Source organism: Lipotes vexillifer, unplaced genomic scaffold, assembly GCF_000442215.2.
Source record: "Lipotes vexillifer unplaced genomic scaffold, Lipotes_vexillifer_v1.1 scaffold1130, whole genome shotgun sequence".
NCBI classification, from domain to species: Eukaryota; Metazoa; Chordata; class Mammalia; order Artiodactyla; family Lipotidae; genus Lipotes; species Lipotes vexillifer.
Window position 1 is genome coordinate 172659 of NW_006797877.1, and position 24478 is coordinate 197136.

Genomic DNA, 24478 nt, shown 5'->3' on the forward strand with positions numbered 1-24478 from the left:
CAAAAAGTTCAGTAAATCCCAAATAAGATTTTTTTTAAAAATCCACACTTGGAAAATTAGTAAAACTGCCAAAACCAAAGACAAAGACAATCTTAAAACCAGCCAAAGAGAAAATACAGATTAACCTACAAAGAAATGACAAATCAGACTCTCGATTTCTCAAAAACAACAAATAAAAATAGAATTATATCTTCAAAGTACTGAGTCGAAATGAATGTGTAACCCAGCAAAATTCATTTAATGAAATACTATATTCTGCTGTAATAATTAATGAACCATAGCTACATTGCTGAACATAGATGAATTTCACAAACGTAATGTGTGAAAAAATTGGTTACAGAAGAAAGCTGCACTATGATTCCATTTATATAAGATTCAGAAGCACGCAAGACTAAAGCAATGGGTCAAATAAGCCTTAACTGTTACTGTATAATTTGTACTTTGTAATATTTGGTCCCTGCATGGTTCATTAAGCTTCGGGCTAACAGAAAATTAAACATTAACTATGTGGCAGGAAAACAATCTGCGAACCCAAAACCTTTAGAATCCATCTACAAACTTTTAGTAAATATCCGTGTAGGAAGTTAGAAAGATCGACTTAGACTACCTTTAAAATGCCATCGGTAAATCAGACTTTATCCTAAATTCTGGTCCTTCCTCAGGCCACCCGAGCATGAAGCATTAACTTGCTGCAACACTGGTCCAAGCGGGTTGTGTCCGCTGCATGCCTAGACCACCGCAGCGATCTGTCTGGACAGTGTCCCTGGAGACGCCTGAGCGACATGTCCAGGGCACAGATCTCGGCTCTGGTGTTTGGCGTCGGGGGCTTTGGCGCTCTCGTTGCTGCCACCGCATCCAATGAGTGGAAAGTAACTACCCGAGCATCCTCGGTGATAACGGCCACTTGGGTTTACCAGGGTCTGTGGATGAACTGCGCAGGTAACGCGTTGGGTTCTTTCCATTGCCGACCGCACTTTACTATCTTCAAAGTAGAAGGTAAATATAATAGCTTTGTTTGGGGTGGAGATAAAATGTCACTTTTCCCCTCACTGTGCTGAAGAGTCTGTATACAGTTGGCTGTTAACTCTGAGTACTTAATCCAAGTGCCAAGATTTGCCTAGGAGGGACGGGGTGTATGAATGCTGACTGAAAGAATTAAATCATGTCTTTTATATGGCAAATAACTGCATGGATCTTTTAGAAATACCTAATGTGAATAATCGACTCCAAAGGAAAGGGCAGAAGTGATTGGCTTGTTTTAAAACAGGTTTTGATTTGCCTTGTGTCATGGAGGACACCATATATATACATATGGTAAACACATGCCGTCAGTAGATCATACGTTGTACTGTTTTGTTTTTGTGACCTCCCCGCGCGGAACGCGGGATCTTAGTTTCCTGACCAGGGATGGAACCCATGCCCCCAGCAGTGGAAGCGCAGAGTCTTAACCACTGGACCGCCAGGGAAGTCCTGATCATATGTTATCCTAAGTACTTCCTCAGGCCATTCTAGCATGAAATCCATACACATATGTGTGTATATTCATATGTATATTCACAGTGATAGAAACATATGAGAAGATGGACAGTGTTGAGAGATGTAGGGGTTTTTAAAGGGGTTTCCATATTTTTAAAAAAATCATGTTTAGTGATAATATAGCAGAGAAAGAAAATTTTAAAAAGTAGTTAAGAGAAATAAAATGCCCATGAACTTTTTGTTAGTAGGTTTTTTTTTTTTTTGCGGTACGCGGGCCTCTCACTGTTGTGGCCTCTCCTGTTGCGGAGCACAGGCTCCAGACGCGCAGACCCAGAGGCCATGGCTCACGGGCGCAGCCGCTCCGCGGCATGTGGGATCTTCCCGGACCGGGACACGAACCCGTGTCCCCTGCATCGGCAGGAGGACTCTCAACCACCGCACCACCAGGGAAGCCCTGTTAGTAGGTTTTATCAAAAATATGTATGTAGACAAGCTTTCAATGTTAGGCATACTAGAAACTATTAGAAACTGTGTATTTTAAAGAGGGAAAAATTGTAAGGGCATTTTCAGTATAATCTATAAGAATATCAAATCATTATATTGTACACCTAAAACCAATATAATATTTAAATCAACTATACTTCAAAAAAAGGCATTTTCATACAACAGGATACCTCCAGGGCAACAATTATTTGCTATTTGCTTGTATGTCATTATAAGAATCACTACCTGCCCCTGCTTTCTGCCTACTTGATTATGTTTACAAATCAGCCGCAGGTTGTGGGTTTATTATATTAAAAATTGCCTCTGGTATTTTATAATATATAGACTTTTCACAATAAAATGGCAACACTGTACCTTGGCCCCAATAAAGAAAATGAAATCAAATTTTAACTAGGAAGTTACTAAAGCATCATATTTTATGGGATATTTTGTGTCAAGTATTCACGTCATTAGTCCACAGTGCGTGCCAAAGGATGAAGAGAGGATATTTAGTTAAATCCAGGAGAGTCTAATGACAATAAAGGGAAGTGTTCAAGCTTGGACACCTCAGTTAGGCCTCCAAGTAACATGGACTTTCCTGAGCACCCATTAGAGGAATCAATGCTAGTCTCTCTTCAGTCCCAGCTACTAAACTTACTTTGGGATATTTCAAAATTGTTCCTTCTACTACAGAAGCTTTCCCTAAGTGCAGGGAAAACTATAAAAGAAGAAGAGTATTATGGGGACACGGGTGTCATTCCACAGACCTCTTGGCACATTCCCACCTTGAGGCAGCAGGTAGAAGCTATGTCATGTGGCTAAGTGTATTTTTTTGTTCTCTACTGGGTTCATTCTATAAATATATATATATATATATATATATATATATATATATATATATATGTATGGTGTTATTACCCTTCATTCTCTATTCCTTAATGAAACCGAGTTATTGTGAAAAATAGGTGTTCAACCTTAGCTCCAAAGTGGGCTAATTAATGAACAGTGTTGATAGTGGTCCAAATAACCTTCCACCTTAAAACTTTATCCTCTTGATTTTGTTTCTCAGTAGTAAAAATAATGTATTCTATGTCTGCTGTGTACCCTGCACATGAGAGGTAATTTGGAAAACCTTGTCCACTGACAATGCTTCAATTAGAATTTGTAAAATTCATTTAACATAATCTTTCTACTTCCTTCGTCCTGAATCAAAATCTTTATCAAAGATACAGGTTACTACAGAAATCTATATTCAACATCAGGAACACTGATTCATATTTCCAAGAAAACGGACACTCACCAATTTAGATGTCCTCATTCACACGGAGTCATTGCTGACGAGGCCGGTTGCTTTTCCTTTATTCTTATTTGAAAACACAACAATGGGGTGTTGGGAAGCTTTCTATGCCAGTAGGCTCTCAATCACCACAATAATTCCAAATTGAGAAAAAAACTCAGAAACCAAAGGGGAATGAAAATGGTTATAGTATGTTTCAAAATAATAAATTGATTTAAGCCTACATTCTCAATTTGAGACAAATCTTCTTAGACTTAGGCCACATTAAGCCTCCTCTAAGAAAGAAAAACAGAAAATCTTTTTAAACTGCTAGATTTTTTTTTTCCCTTGCTGGTTACATCACTTCACTGTCAAAGTCATACCTTCTTGTTGCTAACTAACCCTCTTAGATGACCCAGTATAGCTACAGTTTTTTAGGAACTCATTTACATTAGTAGTGACTACAACCTTAAAAGATTTGATGTAAGCCAGCATTTCTTTGGACAAGGGGCATTTCCAGTTGTGAAAAACCCAGGCCCCCTTCAACTATAGTTCTGTGGAATCAATTTCAGGGCAACACCATAGGGACACTTGTAATTCAGTCCTCATCGTGGACTGAAAACTTCTTGACTCAATTTCAAAAGCACTTCACTGTCTTTAGATGCAATATCCACTCTAGGCTGTGTCTCTTGTTTTGTTGTGTTTTGTTTTTTTCTCTTCTCGATGTTAGCAGAGAGTTTTAACTGTGAAAGCAAAGCATCTCTCACAGGGAGAGCAGCAGTAATTTCTGACGGGGAAGGCTGGATCCAGAAAGCATTGCTCCAAGGAGAGAGTAAAGCTGAATCATGGTCGCCTTGAGGGCAGGGACCTGGTCTGTGACGTTCTCCTCGTGCTCCAGGCACACAGTGGGCTCTGGATACATATTTTCAAAATGACTGAATGAACAAAATAATGAGGAGACAGTTTGTGATGAGGACAAAATTGTATTCCTAGATGAAGGCTGGCGTGATTTAGGATGGATACTCAGGCAACAAAAAGGAAGATGACTGGATGGTAATTCAGCAGACGGAGCTTCAAGTTCTGACTTTTTTATTAACTAGTCTTAAGGCCTTGACTTTGGTAATGAAACTCTCTGTGCCTCATTCATAACTTTTTTCCTCCTTATATTGAAAGAGTTGGATGCCAGGAGTCCCTTAAAGCCCGTTTCAACTCGAAGTTCACTCAAGAGCTTTACAATCCTTCACCACTTCGTCATAGAAGTTCACTGAAGAATGATGACTGTAATAGGGTCCTCTAACATTATTCCTCCTGAGAATTGTCCTTCTTTTTTCTCCACTTATCTATTATCTTGCTGGCTTCCTGGATCCTGACAGTATAGAATCTTATCTGCATCTGAGTGGAGATAGGTCTGAATGATCTCAAACGACCATATGACACTTAGTAAAGGTTCAGGGTTTCAGTGGAATGAAGGTAAACACTCCTCTGGGAGCTGGTGGTCACAGGATGCTGGCTGCCTATAGGAGTGTGGACCTCTCCTCACCTGCCTATCCTTCACCTCTCTCCCCATCCCCTTAACAGCCAGGCCATAAAGATAGGGGAAAGGAGTGGCATTTGCTAAAGAAAAGAGGTTTCTGTGGATGTTTAGTCTCACACAGGGAACAGGTGGGAATCATCGGATGTCATAACTTCAGATTTCTTCCTAGTTGAAATGTGTGCCTTAGTCTATGACTAAATAACAGTAGTACAATTAAATTTCAAACAACAGTAATAATAAATGAAAACTAATTACAGCCTCAGTGAGGGAAAACTGACTTGAATAATTAAGGTGTTTCAAAAATATTTTCAAAATAACACATTTGATAGATCTCTGCAGCCTTAGAAGGCATTTACCTTTAATCTCAAGAGAGGTGTCCATTTGCTAAAATTCTGATTGCTTTCTGAGACTTAATTTTGTTAAATAAACATAAGGTTAATTTTAATTCAGATTTATTTTCTTGTTGTGTTCCAAATGCATGTAAAGTTATCTAAAAGCATGTAGAAAAACTCAAGTTCTGTCTTTGGCAGTTCTCACCCCAAAAGGAGTGTAAGAAACATTCAGTGCGTTCTTATCCCAACAAAAAAATGGCATAGTTTTATGTTTACTGACACAATCAGTGACCCAAGGTAGGTGAATTATATTTTCACAGTAGACTCTGGACAGGAGGAGCCACCAGAAAATTGTCTCTGTGCCAAGAGAATTGGACCCAGATGCTGAAACATGCCCACACCTTGTGGTGGTGAGGATGGTGCCAGAGCCAAGGCAGCCCACAAGTGGACTTGGTCCTAAGTCAGTCTGCTGCAGGGTGTTCAGAGGTTTTCAGGACAGCCTGTGCCCATCAGTAGCTCCCCTCTTAGAGGCCAGGACCTTATCTTACTTATCGTGGTATCCTCAGCACCCACCATTATGGCTGGCTCCAGGCAGGCTCTCAATAAAGGTTTGTGGGTTGAACAAATCAAAGAAGAAATCATTCACTGAGTTAAATCAGAGCATTTAATAGATGCATAGGGACTTTCCTCTCATGTCACCAAGCTCTGGTAGAAGGAGAAGCCCTAGGGAAGTGCATAGTTGAAGAGCCATGAGTGTTTTTTATGATGAGATTCAAGAAGCACTTTTCAAGAACGATTTAGAACCTTGCTTCTTGAAGTGTGGTCCTCAGACCAGCAGCGTCTATATCACTTGGGAGCTTCCTAGACATGCAGAGTCTCAGGCCCCACCACAGACCCATAGAATCAGAATCTGCACTTCAACAACATCTCCAGGTGTCCCCCATGCACATAAAAGGGTGAGAAATTCTGCTTAGAGTCTGAATCTTTGAGTCTAGACTTTGAGTGTGATGGACTCACCATTTACTAACTAAGGGTCTTAATCTCCCTGTGCTTCAGTTTTCTTACTTGTTAAATGGCGATGAAACGAGATAACATAGGCGAGACGCACGCCATAAAGGGTAGCAATCATTCTTATGAATACAGATTTCAATGCCTGGAGAGCTCACATCTCAGTGGCAGGAAGGTGACCGTTACTTCCGCTCCATCTATTCGTTTCCAGCCAGGACTGCAGTAGCTGCTTCCTGGAATCCAAAACCTAATAGAAGGATGACTCTTATGCCTTGTTGCGTGTCTTATGTCATATTTATAACAAAGCGAAAGCTATTGTGCTCATTAGACTACAGTTTATGCTTACCCTACAGGTTAGGATTTACTGTACCTTATAAGGCAAGACCACACTGCATCTAGAAGTCAGGTTCTCACCACAGACGTGGGCCTCTTCATTTTGTCAATCGTATGTTGCAGCTGCTGGAGATGAGGAGAAAAGGCCCATATCGGGCTCCATGGTGGGAGATAGAGCTTCACCAGAACTAAGGTGTGTTTGTATGCTGGGCACTCAAAAACGGACAAAGTTTACTCAAATATTCCTGGCCCTAAGAACTGGGAAAAAATTTGTGACAGACAGCTTAATATATTGATTTGAATCATATTTGCATTTTACAAAGTGCTTTTACATATATTATCATATTTATCCAAAAGATGGTATAATCCCCACTTTACAGACAAAGTATCTGAGACTCAACAGGAGAACGTATTTTTAACTTTGTATGGTCGTCTATAGAACTTTTGGGGAAATGTTCAGCATTCTGTACCAGCCCAAAACCTGCATTTAAGTCCTAGCTATACCATTAATTTCTTGTGTGCCCTTGGATAAGTCACTTAAATTCACTTTGTTTCCCTTTCTTATCTATAAGATGATGATGATGATGTGCAGAAAAGGCTCAGGTGTATTTCTCTCCGGGCCCACTGCTCCTCTCTCGCTCATTGCCCGTCCGACCGCACGTGCGGCAAGCTGGCGCTCCTGAGTCTCCTCTGCTGATTCCCTTACAGACTCACTCGCATCCTCCAGGGGATGAACTCAAAGGACACCTGAGCAAAGAGCAAACTGGGGTTGGTAGTTTTAAAACTTACTGCCGCTGTGCGGTTTTAAGTAATTTCAGAGCACTTCAGAAAGCAGCACTGCTCTTAGACAAAGCCAGGATAACTGATCTGAATTTCAGGAGAAAATTAAGAATTTTTTAATTCTTTCTTAAGAAAATTAAGAATTGATCTACAATTAAGCTTTGGCCAGATTTTTGTACGCATTACAGGAAAAACTGACGATCAAAAATTGACAATTGGGTAAATGGCTATGATGCCATATTACGACTACGGAAGGAACCCTGTAAGTGGTTAATTCACTTATTCATTAATGAGTTCCTTTCATCAGAGCATTCATTAGATTCCTGGCACAGAATATAGGTTCTGGGGGCTCAGTGAGGAAAGCACAGGGGCCTATCTCCGTGGATGTGCCGCTTAGAGGGAGATGATCACTTAGCAAACGATCGGCCCAGAACGATAAGTGCTATGTGGGGTTCAGATCAGGGCAGAGGCAGACTTTCCAGAAAAGCCGGTGCTTGGACTGTCTTGAGAGGGGCTAGAAGTTCACCCAGGGGGAAGAAGGGGGGGCATTTCGGGTCACGGGACTCATCCTGCTCTGCAGCTTATTAACTGCGTGACCCCAGGCAAAATGCTTAACATGTGAGCTCCCCGTCTGTAAAACGGGATTGATATTATCTACTTCAGAGGGTGGTGGTGAGGATGAAGTGAGTTAATTTGTGTAGAGCATTCAGAGCAGGGCCTGGCACGTACGAGCAAAGACCTCCAAGCAGAAAGGAGCCGAGTGTCTCAGGGACCAGCGAGCACGTTGGAAAGACTCCACGTGGATGTGCGGGAGGACGTCAAGATGGGGTGCAGGTGCACATGGAGAGGCACTTGCAAAGGGACCTGTAAGCTCTATGAGGGGATTTCGACTTTGTCTTAGAGGAGCCGGAAAGCCGTTGAAACATTTTGAGCAGAGAATCCCTGACGGGACTTGCATTTCAGAAAGATCCTGATTCATGTGAGAACCTGAACCTCATGTGAGGGCAACAGTGGGAACAGACAAGGAAGGTACTTAGAGGTAGAACTGATAAGACCGAGTAACTTGGTGACTCATGAGGGATGAAGGGGTCACGGGTGCTCCAAGGTTCCGGCCCAGAGACTTGGGGGCAGTGGAAGGGGAAGCTGGCTGCAGAGCAGCTCCCACCCTAAGTTCCATCCCTTCTCCCAGGACAGTATTTTCCAATATATACCAAGATCTCAAGCAGTCAGATTCTCAACTTAATGTTTGGCTTTAAAAATCGATTGGATAGAATGAGAATAGTTTGACTGAATTTAATTAAAAAAAAAACAAACAAGCTGTGCTTCTTAGATGTTTAGTAAAAAACAACAGGAAAAGGTAGCAGCCTTAAAGATTAATGCAATCCGAAGTGCCATTAATAGCATAAGAATGTCCAAATTAGAAGGGTAATAGCCCCTCACTCCCGCATATTCCATAGTCAAATTGCATAGTGCTGGTCTTGGGCACCATATCTTAAGGAACATGAATACAAACCACATTCGTTGATGTGAGAGGAGGGTAACTAGGAAGATGGGAGGTCTTGAAATAAATTCACATGGGCAATTGTTTCACCTGGAGAAAAGGAAAAGAATGTGGTGGGTAAGGGTGTGAGAGGGATGGAGGAAGCGGAAGAAGACGAGTAGGACCCCTGGGTAGACGTTACGAGGGAATCAGAGTCGGGGGCTCTCTGAAGAAGCGATTTCTATCAGAGTTGCCCAACAATGGAATGGTCTGTCCCACAAAGAACTGACTAGAAGTATCTAGAGGAGGCTGAATCTCCTCTACTAAAAAGGTGGTAGAAATAATTCCTGCATTGGTTGGGAAGACACACTGGGTAATCTCTGAAGTCATATCCAGTTTGAGATCTGAGATTCTGTGGATATATAAAAAGAAAAAGAAATATTTAAACATCAGTATTCCTGATTTGCATATTGACTTAAATATTTTTGGACAACTCAGGGGCTCCATGCTGGTTGCTTGGGAACAAGGCAATAAAAAGACCTGTCTCTGCCCTGGAGATGTTCATAGCCTAGAAGTTAAAGTAGTAAAAGTTATAATACACATGTTATATTAATGTTATTATATTTAAATCAATATATTAATGTATGTTAGAATCAATGTAGTAAATATGCAATTCTCTATCTTGAACTGATATTTTAAAAGGTCCTAAGCAAACCCAAGGGATGTGCCCCCTAACCCTTGCCAGGGAAGGAATGACTGCTTCTAAATCCAGGCATAGAGCTAAGTGCTGCTGGGCTGGGGGGAATACAAGAGGACAAATCCTGCCTTTAACTGGATATCTTTGGATCAATATTTTTCATTTATACAAACCAAATATAGTCCATGTATAATAAGCAGACCAGTCACCCTACTGGGAGACAGATTTTCTCCAGAACACAAAACATGACTTTTGGCAAGGTGGGCAGAGGAAACAGAAGACTGTTTTCTCCCTGTCTGACTACAGCAGATGCTCTCATTTATGCCCAACCAGCAAACCTCCAGCCAGTCGTGTCTCGGGATTTCAGCCTGCTCTGTAGGACTCCCTACGAAGCTGATTGTCTATTGAAGGGGTCAGGACCCTTCCTTGGCCCTGTGCCCTGGCTCTGTGCTCTTCCGGCTTTGCTCAGCCTCCTAGCTCCTGGAGATCAGCTGATGCCCACTCTCCTGCTGAAACTTTGTTCTGCTGGCTGATGTCTGGGTTCCAGGCAGTACATCTGTCTTATGACTGTCCTACCCGCTAATTCCAGCCTGCTTGCCCATTCAGTCCTGACCCAATGCCTGCTCTCAACTCTGAGCTCCAGACCTGGCTGGTCTGCCCTCTGGCTCACCCATTTCCTCTGCTCTGAATTCTGCTTCCTCACCAGAACATGCTCTTGTCCTATCCTGTGCCTTGGGAAGGACTGTTCTGCAAGCTGTGAGAATTGGGGGGGGGGGGGCGGGAGAGGGCGAGGGAAGGAGTGAAGCAGGAATCACATCCACAGCCCAATTGATAAAGAGAATGCAGTTGGCGGTGGTCTTGGTAGGTGATGGAGCCACAAAGAGGAGCCGGCAGAGGCTATGAGAGAATTATCTGGAATCCCTTTATATCATCTGGGACAATACCCACGTTATCCTACTGACTCCCTCTATCCCAGATTCAAGTCAGTACTGGGAGGGTTTGGAGCCTGAGACCTTAGCGCCCTCCGCAGGGAAATTCCTGTTCCAGCTGCAGCTCCTACGCTGTTCCTGTAGTGGGGTCAGCAGGTTCTTAGTGAGCAGTACCCCAGCCTCTGCTTTGCAGGGTTCTTTCTGCTTCTGCTTCCTGCTCCTTCGTTAATCCCTCCTGGGAGTGCTGGGGGTGAGGGTGGGGTGTGCCTTTGACCAAGGTGGTGAGCCATGCAGCTTGTGCTCCAATTACACTAGAATCATAAAACAGACTCACACCAGAGTGTTCACACCACGTGGGCACACACATGCACACAGACGAAGCTGGTCCTACAGCTAACTACACGTCCATACAAACTCTCATCATGCAGACACGTCTACACATCACACCCACACATGCAACTTCACCATGTAGACATCTCGCATGTATCCCACACCGTAGTCATCAGAGTCAAAAGACAGACTTAGAGACCAAGATTATCGCAGACAGGAATGTGGACCCACTGAACAGAAACAGTTGAAGATCCCTGCTCCTCACGCCATAGTAGGAAATAATTCACATGGATCCGGGGTCAGCACAGAAAATTTAACTCTCTGCCTCATGCTCAAATGCCTCTCACAGGCCTATGGAGCGCCTAGAAATAACGTTTCATCACACTGTCATCTTCATCTACCAGGTCCTACTTTAAATCATCTGACCTCCTTCCGGGTCTTCCAGCTTCCTTAGTATTCCCTTGGGTGAAACTTGGTGTCTGGCACACTGTAAATACTCCATAGAGGTCAGTTTCCTTCTTTCTTCCCTCTAGAGCACAGACCTTGAAACCTGACTTTCAACAGTTTCCCTACCTGTAAAATGAGCATGATAATAATATCTCCCTTGTGAAAAAGATTAAATAAGCTAATAAATGAGTTTGCTATTATTGTGGTTGTTTTCTCCAATGCAAATTCTAGTCTTCAAGACTGTTTTGAATCCTGATTTGGTCATCTTTGTATTCACCAACCTCCCAGTTTTGCGTCACCCAAAAGCCTTCAGCACACTCCCTGTGATCTCTGTGGAATTCCTCCTATAGAGGTAAAGACATCTTCCACCCAGTCCCACACTTGTCCCCAGATCTCCAAATCCAAGAGGATGCTGCACACATTTCTCCTCCTTGCTTTTCCCAAACTGCTGATCCCACACCTTCTCAGTTGCCAAATCCTGCAGAATCTGCCTGCCCACCCTCCCATTCTCCGTGCGGGGAGGTCTGCCTTTTCTGTGGCTCAGCCTATGGCTTACCATAGATTGGGATCAAATATCAGGAAGACATTTTCCGCTCTTTGAACTTGCTCTAATCTAGGCTATCCAGCACTGCCAGATTACACTTGCAAAACAGAGCTTCCCCCAGTTTAATTCTGGGCTTTTTTTGTTTTTTTCTGGCTGCGCCGTGTCTTAGTTGTGCCACGTGGGATCTTCGATTCTCATTGCAGCATGGGGGATCTTTAGTTGTGGCATGCGGGATTTTTAGTTGTGGCATGCAAACTCTTAGTTGCGGCACGTGGGATCTAGTTCCCTAACCAGGGATCGAACCCGAGTCCCCTGCATTGGGAGTGCGGAGCCTTAGCCATTGGACCACCAGGGATGTCCCTGATCTGGGCTTTATTCAGCCCATTTAGAGAGCGCTCCCTCCGCGCCAGGCACCACTTGACAGAGAATCTCGCCTACTCCCCAGTGACCCTCTGCGTGGGGCGCTGCTGTAACCAGGCCTGTTCTACAGGTGGAGTAACCAGCGCTTGGAGAAGTTTCGTAACTTGCTCAATTTCTTGGCGAAGCTGGTGGCCACGGCAAGATTCATGCCAGACGGTGTGACTCCTGAATCCAAACACCTGATCGAAGGACTCCGCGGCCGCTTCCCAGCGAGAGGAATGCGTCACAGCAGTCCTCACTTGCCTTTCTCGTCCCCCTGCTTCCATCAACCTGGACTTTGTGCTTAACCTTTCCCCTACTCTGTGCCTCTGCTCACACCGTGTGGGGCAAATGCCTTTCTTCATCGCCCCCATCTCTCTCCTCCTTCCAACTCCACCTGCAGTGCCATCTCCCATGCAAAGCCTTTTCAACCTTCCAACCAGATAGGACCTTTGTCTCCATTGATCCCCCCCATAGCGCTTTGTACTTTTCTTTCTGTGATTTTGTTTTTCTGGCTTGGATTGTGGTTACTTGTGTACTCGTCCTTTCCCACCTCTAGGTTATAAGCCCCATGAGGACAGGGATTGAACAATTTCTTCCTATCTCTTTCCCAGAAGATAAAATCCATAAAGTCCATGCTCTATAAGGTGTATGTTGAATTAGTGAGTTTTTTTGTTGAGGTGAGTGAATGGGAGCAAGGACGGGCCCATAGGGCGTGGTTCACCATCCTTGGTGCCATCACTGAGTCTGTCTGCGTGGTGATCAGGCCCGTGTCTCACTTTCTTGTTCAGCAGCACAGCACGATAGAAGTTTTGAAGCGTCCTAGTAAACTCGTCAAAAGAGAAATTGTCTAATATGATGTTTCTTGCTCTTAGGGAATCATACTGCTTCCTACTGGGAGCTTCTTGCTTTACTAAGAGCTATAAAACCATCCCTTTAATTATCCATTCTAGAATTTATCTGGAGTTTGCTACCAAGCATACTAATGGCAATTTCTGAAATGTACCCTTTTGAAATCTGGGGCATTTCCTTAACCCCTGCCCTTCTCCCTGGTCATTGCCTTCATTCTAAGGTCACATCTGGTCCTTTCATTTGGATGTTAACATTATGAAAAGTCTTAGGCACCATTCACAGTGTTCCCTTTGGGCCTTAGCAAACGGCTTGTATTCAAAAGGGGCAACAGAGAAATCAGAATGTGATAAGAATGACTCTGATTGTTCGGATTACTCTAACAGACTCACTCTCTGAGGACTTCCTATCCTCTGCGTGGTTCTGGGCTGAGTCCTTCTCTTGGTAACCAGTGACTCTGAGATACAGATGTAGCTGTTGGTCTTGTCTATGAATCATCCAGCCATGCGTGACCACAGCCAGCAGAAAAAAGAGCTCTGCGTCTCTTCATCCGATAGACTCTGAAGAGGGAATGGGCGGCGGGGCCATTTCTGTGAGGGTTTACTTTCTGCACGTTATAAGCAGCTGGGTAAAAAGGGCAGGGTGAGCACAAAGCGCCACTCACTGCAAACAGACCAAATGACACGCCAGAAACTTCTCAAGATAGCCTGGTACCACCTGGGTTATCTGTGTTACAAAACATGTCTGAGGATGACTGCTTTGGAAATAGTTGTTCTTTCACGGGTCTTACTTTCTTTTAACTCAACTAGTCGAGATGAGGAGTGGAAATCATTTGCCAACAGTAAGTTATTTCCTTCCTGAATTTTTTTCCTGTCAGGATTTTCTCTTCGTTCCCTGTTCCCTGACCACACACACCCGTCAACTCAACTGTGCTTCAGTAGCTTCTTAAAATATTTGTAATTATCTTCCATTATTAACTTAATTGACAGGCCTTCTCTTCCTAAGAATCCTAAATCTGGATTCTTCCCTTAATCAGCCTGCAATCTTTTTTTTTTAGTTTTTTTTCTTATCTTTTTATTTTATATTGGAATATAGTTGGTTAACAATGTTGGTTTAGTTTCAGGTGTACAGCAAAATGATTCAGTTATACATGTATTCTTTTTCAAATTATTTTCCCATTTAGGCTGTCACATAACATTGAGTAGAGTTCCGCGTGCGGCACAGTAGGTCCTTGTTGGCTGTCCATTATAAATACAGCAGTGTGTACATGTCAATTCAAACCCGCAGTCCCTCCCTCCTCCACGCCCTTCCCCTTTGGTAACCATAAGTTCGTTCTCTAAGTCTGTGAGTCAGTTTCTGTTTTCTAAATAAGTTCATTTGTATTTTTTTTTTTTTTTTTTTTTTAGATTTCACATATAAGCCATATCCTACGATTCTCTTTCTCTGTCTGACTTACTTCACTCAGTATGACAATCTCTAGGTCCATCCATGTTGCTGCAAATGGCATCACCCTGATACCAAAAGCAGACAAAAATACCACAAAAAAAGAGAAAATTACAGGCCAATATCACTGATGAACACAGACACAAAAATCCTCAACAAAATACTAGCAATCTGAATCCAACATTACATTAAAAGGATCATAAACTATGATCAAGTGGGATTTATCCCAGGAATGCAAGGATTTTTCAATATCTGCAAAGAGTGTTCTGCCTATGTTTTCCTCTAGGAGTTTTATGGTTTCCGGTCTTACATTTAGGTCTGTAATACATTTTGAGTATAAGATATAATCCAATCCTGTCTTATATCTTACACTTTTTATTTTATTTTTTTCTATGCGTAAAAGTTATGCTCTACACAACATCAGTCTATGGGAACAAATGCTATATCTTTACATTTCTGCCCCAGTTCAAATGGAATCCAGGCAGAAACTCCAGACTTTTCCGCGGGCCCCTGCCCTAAATATCTCCGAGCTTCCTGGCAATGCTTGTAATGATCTCGTTTCGTACTTGCTATTGTCTCAGGGGAGAACTCAGGTTCTTCTCAATAGGGCGCAAGTCCCACCACCACCAACACCACCACGGCTCCACCTCAAACTCCATCAGCCTTTCCTCTAAGTAAACACACAAGGAGAGTAAAAGCAATGTTTTCTATGCAAACATATCTTCTAGAAAAGACTCCTAGGCGTACCTGTCCCTGTGTACTGTGTACGAGCTCCTCCCACCTAGAAATCCAGTGCCCTCATTTCTCCGAAGGTCATATTTCACCATTGCTGGCCTCTGCATCCACCCTGTCTCCTTCTCCCTCCCTCCACGTGTCACCTGCAGATACACTTGTCCCAAAGGTCCCAAGACGGAGACAATTTCCATTCACCTATGGGTAGGTGTTTCCCACAAAATACACCCACAGTCAGGATAGTCAAGTCAGGCTACGTTTTGATGTTGGTGCCACATTGGACCAAGACCTTGTTTTCTCCAACAATTTGAAGAAAATTGATGCTGAGACCATATCGCTGATCAGGCTCCCCTCCTTCTCTCTCCTACCTTTTATGGGGTTGATGGCAGGGTGGGAAGGGAAGTGCTGTCCTTTCTACACTCTGGCCTCATCTTAGAGGTTCAGTGGAGATGGTAGTAGAGCAGGAGGTATGTGAGGATGATAGGATGGAAGTGGGGTCTGGGGGATGATGTTAGTGTCCTAGTGCCTTTCAGAAAACTTGACTCCCATGAAAATTTGTGAATATGAATAGATATTGAGGGCAAAGATGCTGTCCAACTCTATAGGATATGTAATAATTACACGTAATGCAAAAGGACGTTTGGGGGCCTAATTCTACCCCCTACTTTGCAATAGAGTTTGAATTCCAAGCCTCCAAGTCCAGTTAAAGAAAAATGCCCCTTTACAGAAACCAATGGCTAGTGGACTTTTTCTGCTAGTGGGACTAGGTCATTCTCTCTACAGTTTGCTCTGTACTGACCAGTCCCTGGAGCCACAGAAGGAGATGAACATTCCTATTTCTAGAGGCTTTGATGATTCCTGAGCTCATCCTGTCTTCTTATACAACCTTTTGTGGTCCTCAGAGCCTGGGTCTCATTCTGGTTTCCAGAAAACAGACAACAGTGACAGCCTCAGGCAGGTAGTGGTTCCCCTTGTAACTAGAAAGGCACCTCTCTTCTCCCCTCAGGGACCAGCAAAGCCAAGGGCCTCCGAGGAAATGGTTCCCTTGAGTTCTTCTGCCTCCAGACTTCACTGGTTCTCATCCCCTTCATGAAGCCCATGATAGCTTCCCCATTTCCCAGGGAATCTGCTTCCACAGCCTCATGCAACTCTCTCATGGCATTTGTTACTGTCCACTCTGTTTTTTGGTTTCGGACAGTGGTGTGTTGGTAAATGTTAACAACCAGTGCTCCAAAAAAAATATGAGTATAAATAGAGATATAATGATATAGATGCATATACACACATATGCACATGTATGCACATGTAAATACATATGTATGTTTATGATAGATTTTTACTGATATAAAGAATACATAGCACACAATTTACAAATAGTAATAAGATGCACAGTATTCTTTATCATAAATTACATGTAGCCAATTGATTCTCCAAGAATGCTTTTAGCTGAATTTTTGTATTCATGGCCAGCTAATTGTTTTAATTGATGAACAAGTATAATTCCTACATGATCATTGCCTGATACATAACAAGTCATGTGAAAGCAAAACAACGAAGAAGCATGTTGGTATATCACTTGATAGTCAACGACACAAGTAACTTCTTTGGATAATAGTTTTGAATATTGGAAGAATATTTCCTCAAATTTTTTGTGCTATTCACAATGTAATGGCTTAGACATGACATCCTTTTCAGTTTAATCTACATTTTAAACATTTTCTACATCATTTTCTTAAATCTAGAAAACAAAAGGATGAGCAAAGTCCCAATTTGTAGCATTTGCCAATTTCTGTGGTGTAAATGGTGTAAAACCTTCTACTACGGCAATTTCAAGCTACTAATGTTATGTCACTGAATGAGGAGTTGGGAAAATATGCACACTAGCACACAATTATACAGATATAGTCAACCTAAGATCCGCAAGAGCACAGATAAGTTAGGATGTGATATGTTTTGAGTATTTATTACCTTTGTTTTCAATATGATTTATTTAATTGTAAATTTAACCTTTTTTAAATGGCTGTGTTTAAAAACTGGCTTAGCAATTGGCTCTCGAGACCTGATAGGAGCCAGAGTAAGTCAGTTGCGGCACAGCACTGGTTATGGATGGATGGGCTCTATCTCCCCTGCTAGACCACAGATCTAGAAGGACAGGCTCCAATAACCAGTTGCCTTTTTTTTTCACAGCAGCAGCTTATACGTATCAGATATGACATGAAGATGTGGAAGACAGAGAGAAAATGTTTCCTCCTTTGGATCCACCTCATAGGTTATTAGACTTTCCCTCTCATTACTTTGTTTCTTACTATAACCCGTACATTTGTTTCATTTTTCCTGTTACATATTAGCTTCTTATAGCTGGGAACTCAGACTTACCCATGGTCCTGGACTCTTGGGAGTGACGGCATATAATTAGACCTCCCCACTCCTTGAGCTTTCCTATGATGGACAGTTTACCTTTGTCCAGTCATAATTCACCTCACTTACTATTGTTCTAATTCTTCCCTATTCAGAAACCCTGCTAGCTCTACTTTTCACATTTGATATGCACCGGTTCCTTTCTCTTACCTTTGCTCCAAATCTCCTCTTGGAACTGAGATTGCATGGTCTTTGAGAGCTCATATCTTATCCTTTTCATCTTTATAATACCAACAAGTAGCAGAGTACTAGGAAAACAAGGCAGAGTCAGTAAAAGACACTAGCTGGATGGATGAATGAAGTACATTAGAGGAAAGCCAGGGATTGCAAGAGTCACTGATGAAACAAGGAAGTTCTCTTTCTTTGGTCTTTAGCACTGGAGCCAACATTTCTTTTACCCAGAGAAGAAGAAACATTCATTTCCTCATTCATTCACTCTACAGATACTAATGGAGCCCCTTCATGTACTTATTCATTGTTCAGGCCCTGGCGACACCATAGAAAACAAGGCAAAGATTCACTAACACCATAGGTAAAAATAAGCTCAAAATGGATTAAAGACCTAAATATAAGACCAGAAACCATAAAACTCCTAGAGGAAAACATAGGCAGAACACTCTTTGACATAAATCATAGCAATATTTTTTTGGATCTGTCTCCTAAAGCAAGGAAATAGAAGCAAAAATAAACAAATGGGACCTAATTAAACTCAAAAGCTTTTGCACAACAAAGGATATCATGGACAAAATAAAAAGACAACCTACTGAATGGGAGAAAATAATTGCAAATGATATGACTGATAAGAGGTTATAATCTAAAATACAATAAACAGCTCATACAACTCAACATCAAAAAAACCCCAAAGAAACAAACAACCAGATTAAAAAAGGGGCGGAAGAACTGAATAGACATTTTTTTCAAAGAGTACATGCAGATGGCCAACAGGCACATGAAAAGATGCTCAACATCACTAATCATCAGGGAAATGCAAATCAAAATGACAATGAGATCTCACCTCACACCTGTCAGAATGGTGATCATGAAAAAGAACACAATAAATGTTGGTGAGGATGTGGAAAAAACTAAATTCTACACTGTTGGCAGGAATGTAACTTGGTGCAGACATTATGGAAAATAGTATGGAGATTTCTTAAAAAACTAAAACTAGAACTACCACACGACCCAGCAATTCTAGTCCTGAGTATACATCCGAAAGAAACAAACACACACACACACCTCAATGTTCATAGCAGCATTATTTACAATTGTCAAGATATAAAAGCAACCTAAGTGTCCATCAACAGATAAATGGATAAGGAAATGTGGTACATATTTACACACAATGGAATACTACTCAGCCATAAAAAAGAATGAAATTTTGTCATTTGCAACAACATGGATGGACTTGGAGGGCATTATGCTAAGTGAAATAAATCAGACTGAGGAAAAACAATCTAAAAATACAACAAACTATTGAATATAACAAAAAAGAAACAGACTCACGAATAGAGAGAACAAACTAATGGTTACCAGTGGAGAGAGAGAAGGGGGGAGGGGTGATATAGAGGTAGGGGGTCAAGAGGTACAAACTATTATGTATAAAAGAAGCTATGAGGATATATTGCACGACACAGGGAATATAGGCAATATTTTATAATAACTATAAATGGAGTAGAACCTTTAAAATTGTGAGTCACTATATTGTACGCCTGTAAATTACATAATATTGTATATTAACTGTACTTTAATTTAAAAAAAAAAAAGAAAATGAGGCAAAAAAAAGTCCTTGCTCTCATGGAGCTTATGTTCTAGTGGGAAGAGGAGGAAATGGGGGGTACAATGGACTGAATGTTTGTGTCCCCTCCCTACCCAAATTCATATGTTGAAATTCTAACCCCCAATGTGATTGTGTTAGGAGATGGGGCCTCTGGGAGGTGATTAGTGCCTTTATAAAATGGACCCCAGAGAGCTCTCCCTCTCTGTCTCCACCATGTTGGGACACAGTGGGGAGTTGACAGTCCGCTACCATGAAGAGGGTCCTCACCAGAATCCGACCATGCTGGTGCCCCTATCTCAGACATCCAGCCTTCAGAACTGTGAGAAATACATTTCTGTTGTTTATAAGTCTCCCAGTCTGTGGTACTTTTTTACAGTGGCCCAAACTGACTAAGACACGGGGGCTTGGGGAACAGCCCTCAAATGCCATTTATATAATAACCATCCTTTCTGGATGAATGTTTATCAGCCTCATCTCCCTAAACCTCTATTACTAGGTCAGCCTTTTTTTTTCCCCTCTCCACATCCTTGTAAAATGTTTACAAGCTTCCCAGCATTTTCACACAGTCCATAATACACACAGACACCATTTATCCAAGCCTAGGATTCCTTGTGGGTTGGGGGAGGAAGCACGGGATAGGGATGAAGACGAGATGGAGAGATATTAATAAAATGATCACCACTGACGGGAAAAGCTGTGAAAGATGCTGGAAGGGCAAGAGAGGCTGCAGAGTATCTCCTCAGTGGAATGCCGGATTATGACCTTTGCAGGGTTGTTTTATCCTCTAGAGTTGAGCACCTTTGTCTTTCACTAGGCTATTTTACAACTCTGTTAAGGTAGACGTTAACTTGTAGAAAACTAATAGTGATACAAATGATTCCTGTTCACAGCAGTGCAAACGATCGCGATAGAAAGGAATTTGTCAGGGAGAGACTATAAAAACTAATTGTAATATCTTACTGATTCCATCATGAATTAATAATAGTTAATAATAAATATGTCATGAATTAATAATGACCATTTATTATTTGCATGAGTGTCATGACTTTACCTTTTTAAAAATTACCCTCTAATGCTACATTGCTGAGTTGCTTTTAGATTACAGTTCCTATATCACTTCTGCTTACTTTGTTCATTCAGCCTGTAAAGAAAAGTGTTTACATTTTATTAATACTGTAATTGATTTTCTTTGCCCATTCTCTGAATATTGTTCAGAAGTAAATAACTTTCATAAAGGCAAAGAATTTGCTGTCAAAGGAAACCAAGAGTTCCAGATGAGTAGTCAATAGCACCAAGGGCTGGAGATGGTTCTATCACATGCGCCTCTTTGGCACAGGTGGTTGGGAGCCACTCAGGGGATGGAAGGAAGGGAAGAGGAATCGAGGCCTGGTGACTGCTTGTCAGAGGAGGGCGCTCTTGGGCCAGAACACATTGAAGTGTTTGAGGCATTAAGTGCTTAGGAAAGAAGACCAAAAAAAAAAAAGTTGGTCAAATACCATCTTATTCTAAATAGCAGCTGAGTGTTAGCTAGAAAAAAAAAGGAGGGGGGGGAGAATTTGTGAAGGGATCTGGAAGCAACCAGAAATGGGGAAAGATAAGCAACTCTAAGGATTCTGAGATGCTACAATTCAGAGCTTTTAGCAGTTCAACTCCTGCCAAGTATTTATCTGATTGGAAGGGAAAAGACCACCTATGGGTTCAGGGATACAAAAGAGAAACACCTAATTTATGCTTGTTCCACTGATCAGAGATTATAAGCTGCTTGCGCGGGACTGAGGCCTCCACAACCTGTGTGTCTGGCTGGTTGATGCTTCTGAAACATTTTGAATATAAATGCTTTTAGACAGGGCATGCCCTCCGATGACAGGTCCCCTTCTCTCTGCAACAGCCCATGGGGCCTCCTTCAGTTATGTTACCCATGGAAACATTTGAGTTTGCACCTTTGACTAATAGTTATATCTTTAAGCAGTTTTTGAAACCATTTACACAGATTCAATGGTGTGACCCTATTTCTAGCAGTTAGCCAGAGCTGAAGTAAATTTAAGATCTGCCCCTATGTGAACAAAATCACCCTTCGTCAAGGACCCAAAATGCAGGCTGAGGCCTTGCCCTGAAAAACCCTCTTTTTTGGCAACATCTGGCCAGTGCTGTCTTTTCTTTGTGACATTTATGTGTTTACTTTAAATGCACAACTGCTGAACTTGTCCAAATTAAATTTCATTCTCTGACCAATCTTTTCCTCAGTTTTCAAGGTTATTCGAGCAGCAAGGCCAGTCCTTAACAAGAATATTAGTCCTTTTAACTTGCTGTTATGAAGTCCTCTAGCCTGACATCTATCTATCTAAGAGGCAGACATAATTGTCTCAACACAGACCCATGATTTACACCATCTTGGATGTTGTTCATCATGATGAACACTTCCATGGCCCAGACACTAAATACTTCATAGGTATTATTTTTTTAAATTCTCCACTTATGGTCTTAGAATCCTAACTTCAGATATGAATAAAAACTATTAAAAGAATCCTGAGGGACTTCCCTGGTGGCCCAGTGGGTAGGACTCTGCGCTCCCAATGTAGGGGGCCCGGGTTCGATCCCTGGTTGGGGAACTAGATCCCGCATGCATGATTGCAACTAAAAGTCAGCATGCCGAAACTATGAGCCCGCATGCCACAACTAAAAGATCCCGCATTCCACAACTAAGACCCGGCACAGCCAAAATAAATAAATTAAAAAAAAAAATCCTGAGACTTATAGTTTAAATAACTGACCTATGATCACACAGCTAGTGTTAATTCTAAGTCTAAACCACTTGCCCTAAATCTCCAAGCCACTCAAAGGCCCTTTAATTATGGTACCACAAAAATACTCATGCCCACCTAGAGGGGAATAATTATGCCTGTAGCATAGGAGGAATACACACCTATACACACACACCTAAACTCCTATAGGGCTTCACACTCTGTACTCCTCTTAGATCTTAAATAAATCATTCACACTGTTATTGCTCATGATCAAGGCAGATTCAAGAAAACTCTTTGCAGTAGATTCAAAAGAACATTTTTATCCCAGTAGCACCCCTTAAACTCACCTTCCAGCCCTGGGGTGTTTTTTCACTATTATTTGTCATGTGCTATGTTTAGAGACTTTCCAGAATGGGTGTTCTCAATCTGAAGGTCCATGAACTTGAATTTCGTCAAATGCTTTTCCTGCACCTACTGCAATGATCATGTGATTTTTGCGATGTGACGTATTACATTGGTTGATTTTCTGATGTTAAATCATCCTTGCCTCCCTGAGATAAATCCCATTTAGTCATGTATAATTATTTTTATTATTTTACTATTTTTTCACTGTGGTAAAATATATATTCCATAAAATTTGCCATGTTGAAGTGTATAATTCTTTTTATATGTTGCTGGATTTGACTTGCTTGTATTTTGTTAAGAATTTTTTGTACACATTGAATATGAATATTGGTCTGCAGTTTTCTTTTTTGTGTGATGTTTTGTCTGGTTTTGGTATTAGGGTAATATTGGCCTCATAAAATGGGTTTTAAAGTATTTCCTCTCTTCTATACTTTGGAAGAGTTTGTCTGACATGTAGGATGGAGTTTGATTATGGTGGGCCTTGTTTGTCAAAGTGGGGGGTACCTGCATTTTATCACAAGGTGATGAAGATATATTGAAGCTTACTTATGCTATAGAACATGCATTTCAATAAAATTTTAAAAATCACTACAAGTAAGTATGACTTAAATGAGAGCCCTCCTCAAGATAGATAAAGAGAGTTAAAAAACATATAGTTTAGGAGGCAAATGAAAATATATTTGCAACAGACAAAAAAGGAATAGGTTTTGACTGGTGCCTTAAAAATATGTCAGTGGAGAAGTAAGCATTTTAAAAAAAACATGTACTTGTAAAAAATTTATAATGGAAATAATATATAAAAGTAGAGAAAATAGTATAATCAACCCCCATGTTCTCATCTTTGATTCTTCAACAATTACCAACACATGACAACTTTTGTTTTTTCTATACCCACTCTACTCCTCATCCCTACTCCTACCCCTGCTGAGTTTTTTTGAAGCAAGAGTCAGATATCAAAATTATTTTACCCACAAATATTTCAGTCTATATCTGAAAATATGTGGGCTTTAAAATGCAGTCGCGGGCTTCCCTGGTGGCACAGTGGTTAGGAATCCACCTGCCAATGCAGGGGACACGGGTTCGATCCCTGGTCTGGGAAGATCCCACATGCCGCGGAGCAACTAAGCCTGTGAGCCACAACTACTGAGCCTGTGCTCTAGAGCCGTGAGCCACAACTACTGAGCCTGCAAGCCACGGCTACTGAGCCCGTGTGCCACAACTGCTGAAGCCTGTGTGCCTAGAGCCCGTGCTCTGCAACAAGAGAAGCCACCACAGTGAGAAGCCCATGCACCGCAACTAAGAGTAGAGCCCACTCTCCGCAACTAGAGAAAGCCCGCATGCAGCAACGAAGACCCAACACAGCCAAAAATAAATAAATAAATAAATAAATTTTTAAAAACCCAAAACATAGTCACATAAACATCATTGCCACCCCTCCCAATTTACATTTCCGTAACACCATCAAATATCCAAGCAACGTTTTGAATAGTCCTCATTTTCTCATAATTTAAAAATTTTTACAGTTGGTTTGTTTAAATCAGTCTCCATATAAGAACCCTATATGCGCTATGTTGAATTTGGCTGGTATGCCTCTTAAATCTCTTTTAATCTATAGGTTCCCCGTCCCTCTCTCTCTTTTTTTTTATGCAATTTATTTGTTGGAAAACAATAGTTTCTAAGGGCCTGTAGAATGTCCCACACTTGTTTTTTTATTGTTGTTGACTATATCCCTGTGAGGATGTATTTCCTATAAGCTGACAGTTAGATCTAGGCTTACTTCATCACATTCAGGTTTTGTTTTGCTTGTTTTGGTGTCATGAGCTCTCACTGCATCTCACCAAGAGGCTCATGAAGCCACATTAAAAATCATTGTTGGGGGCTTCCCTGGTGGCGCAGTGGTTGAGAGTCCGCCTGCTGATGCAGGGGACACGGGTTCGCGCCCCGGTCCAGGAAGATCCCACATGCCACGGAGCGGTTGGGTCTGCGAGCCATGGCCGCTGAGCCTGCACGTATGGAGCCTGTGCTCCGCAACGGGAGAGGCCACAACAGTGAGAGGCCCGCG

At 41.8% G+C, this 24478-nt stretch overlaps 1 protein-coding gene across 2 annotated transcripts in view; it reads left to right on the forward strand.

The window, feature by feature from the left end:
* The first annotated feature begins 563 nt into the window (after nucleotides 1-563).
* Nucleotides 564-24478, forward strand: part of CLDN10 (claudin 10) — a 102278-nt gene continuing 78363 nt past the window's right edge. The window contains exon 1 of one of the 2 annotated variants that reach the window (XM_007469917.1): nucleotides 564-996. In XM_007469917.1, coding sequence (XP_007469979.1) covers nucleotides 783-996 — 214 coding nt within the window. In that variant the 5' untranslated portion in view covers nucleotides 564-782. The remainder of the gene's footprint in view (nucleotides 997-24478) is intronic. The other variant, XM_007469918.1, reaches the window with a different exon arrangement.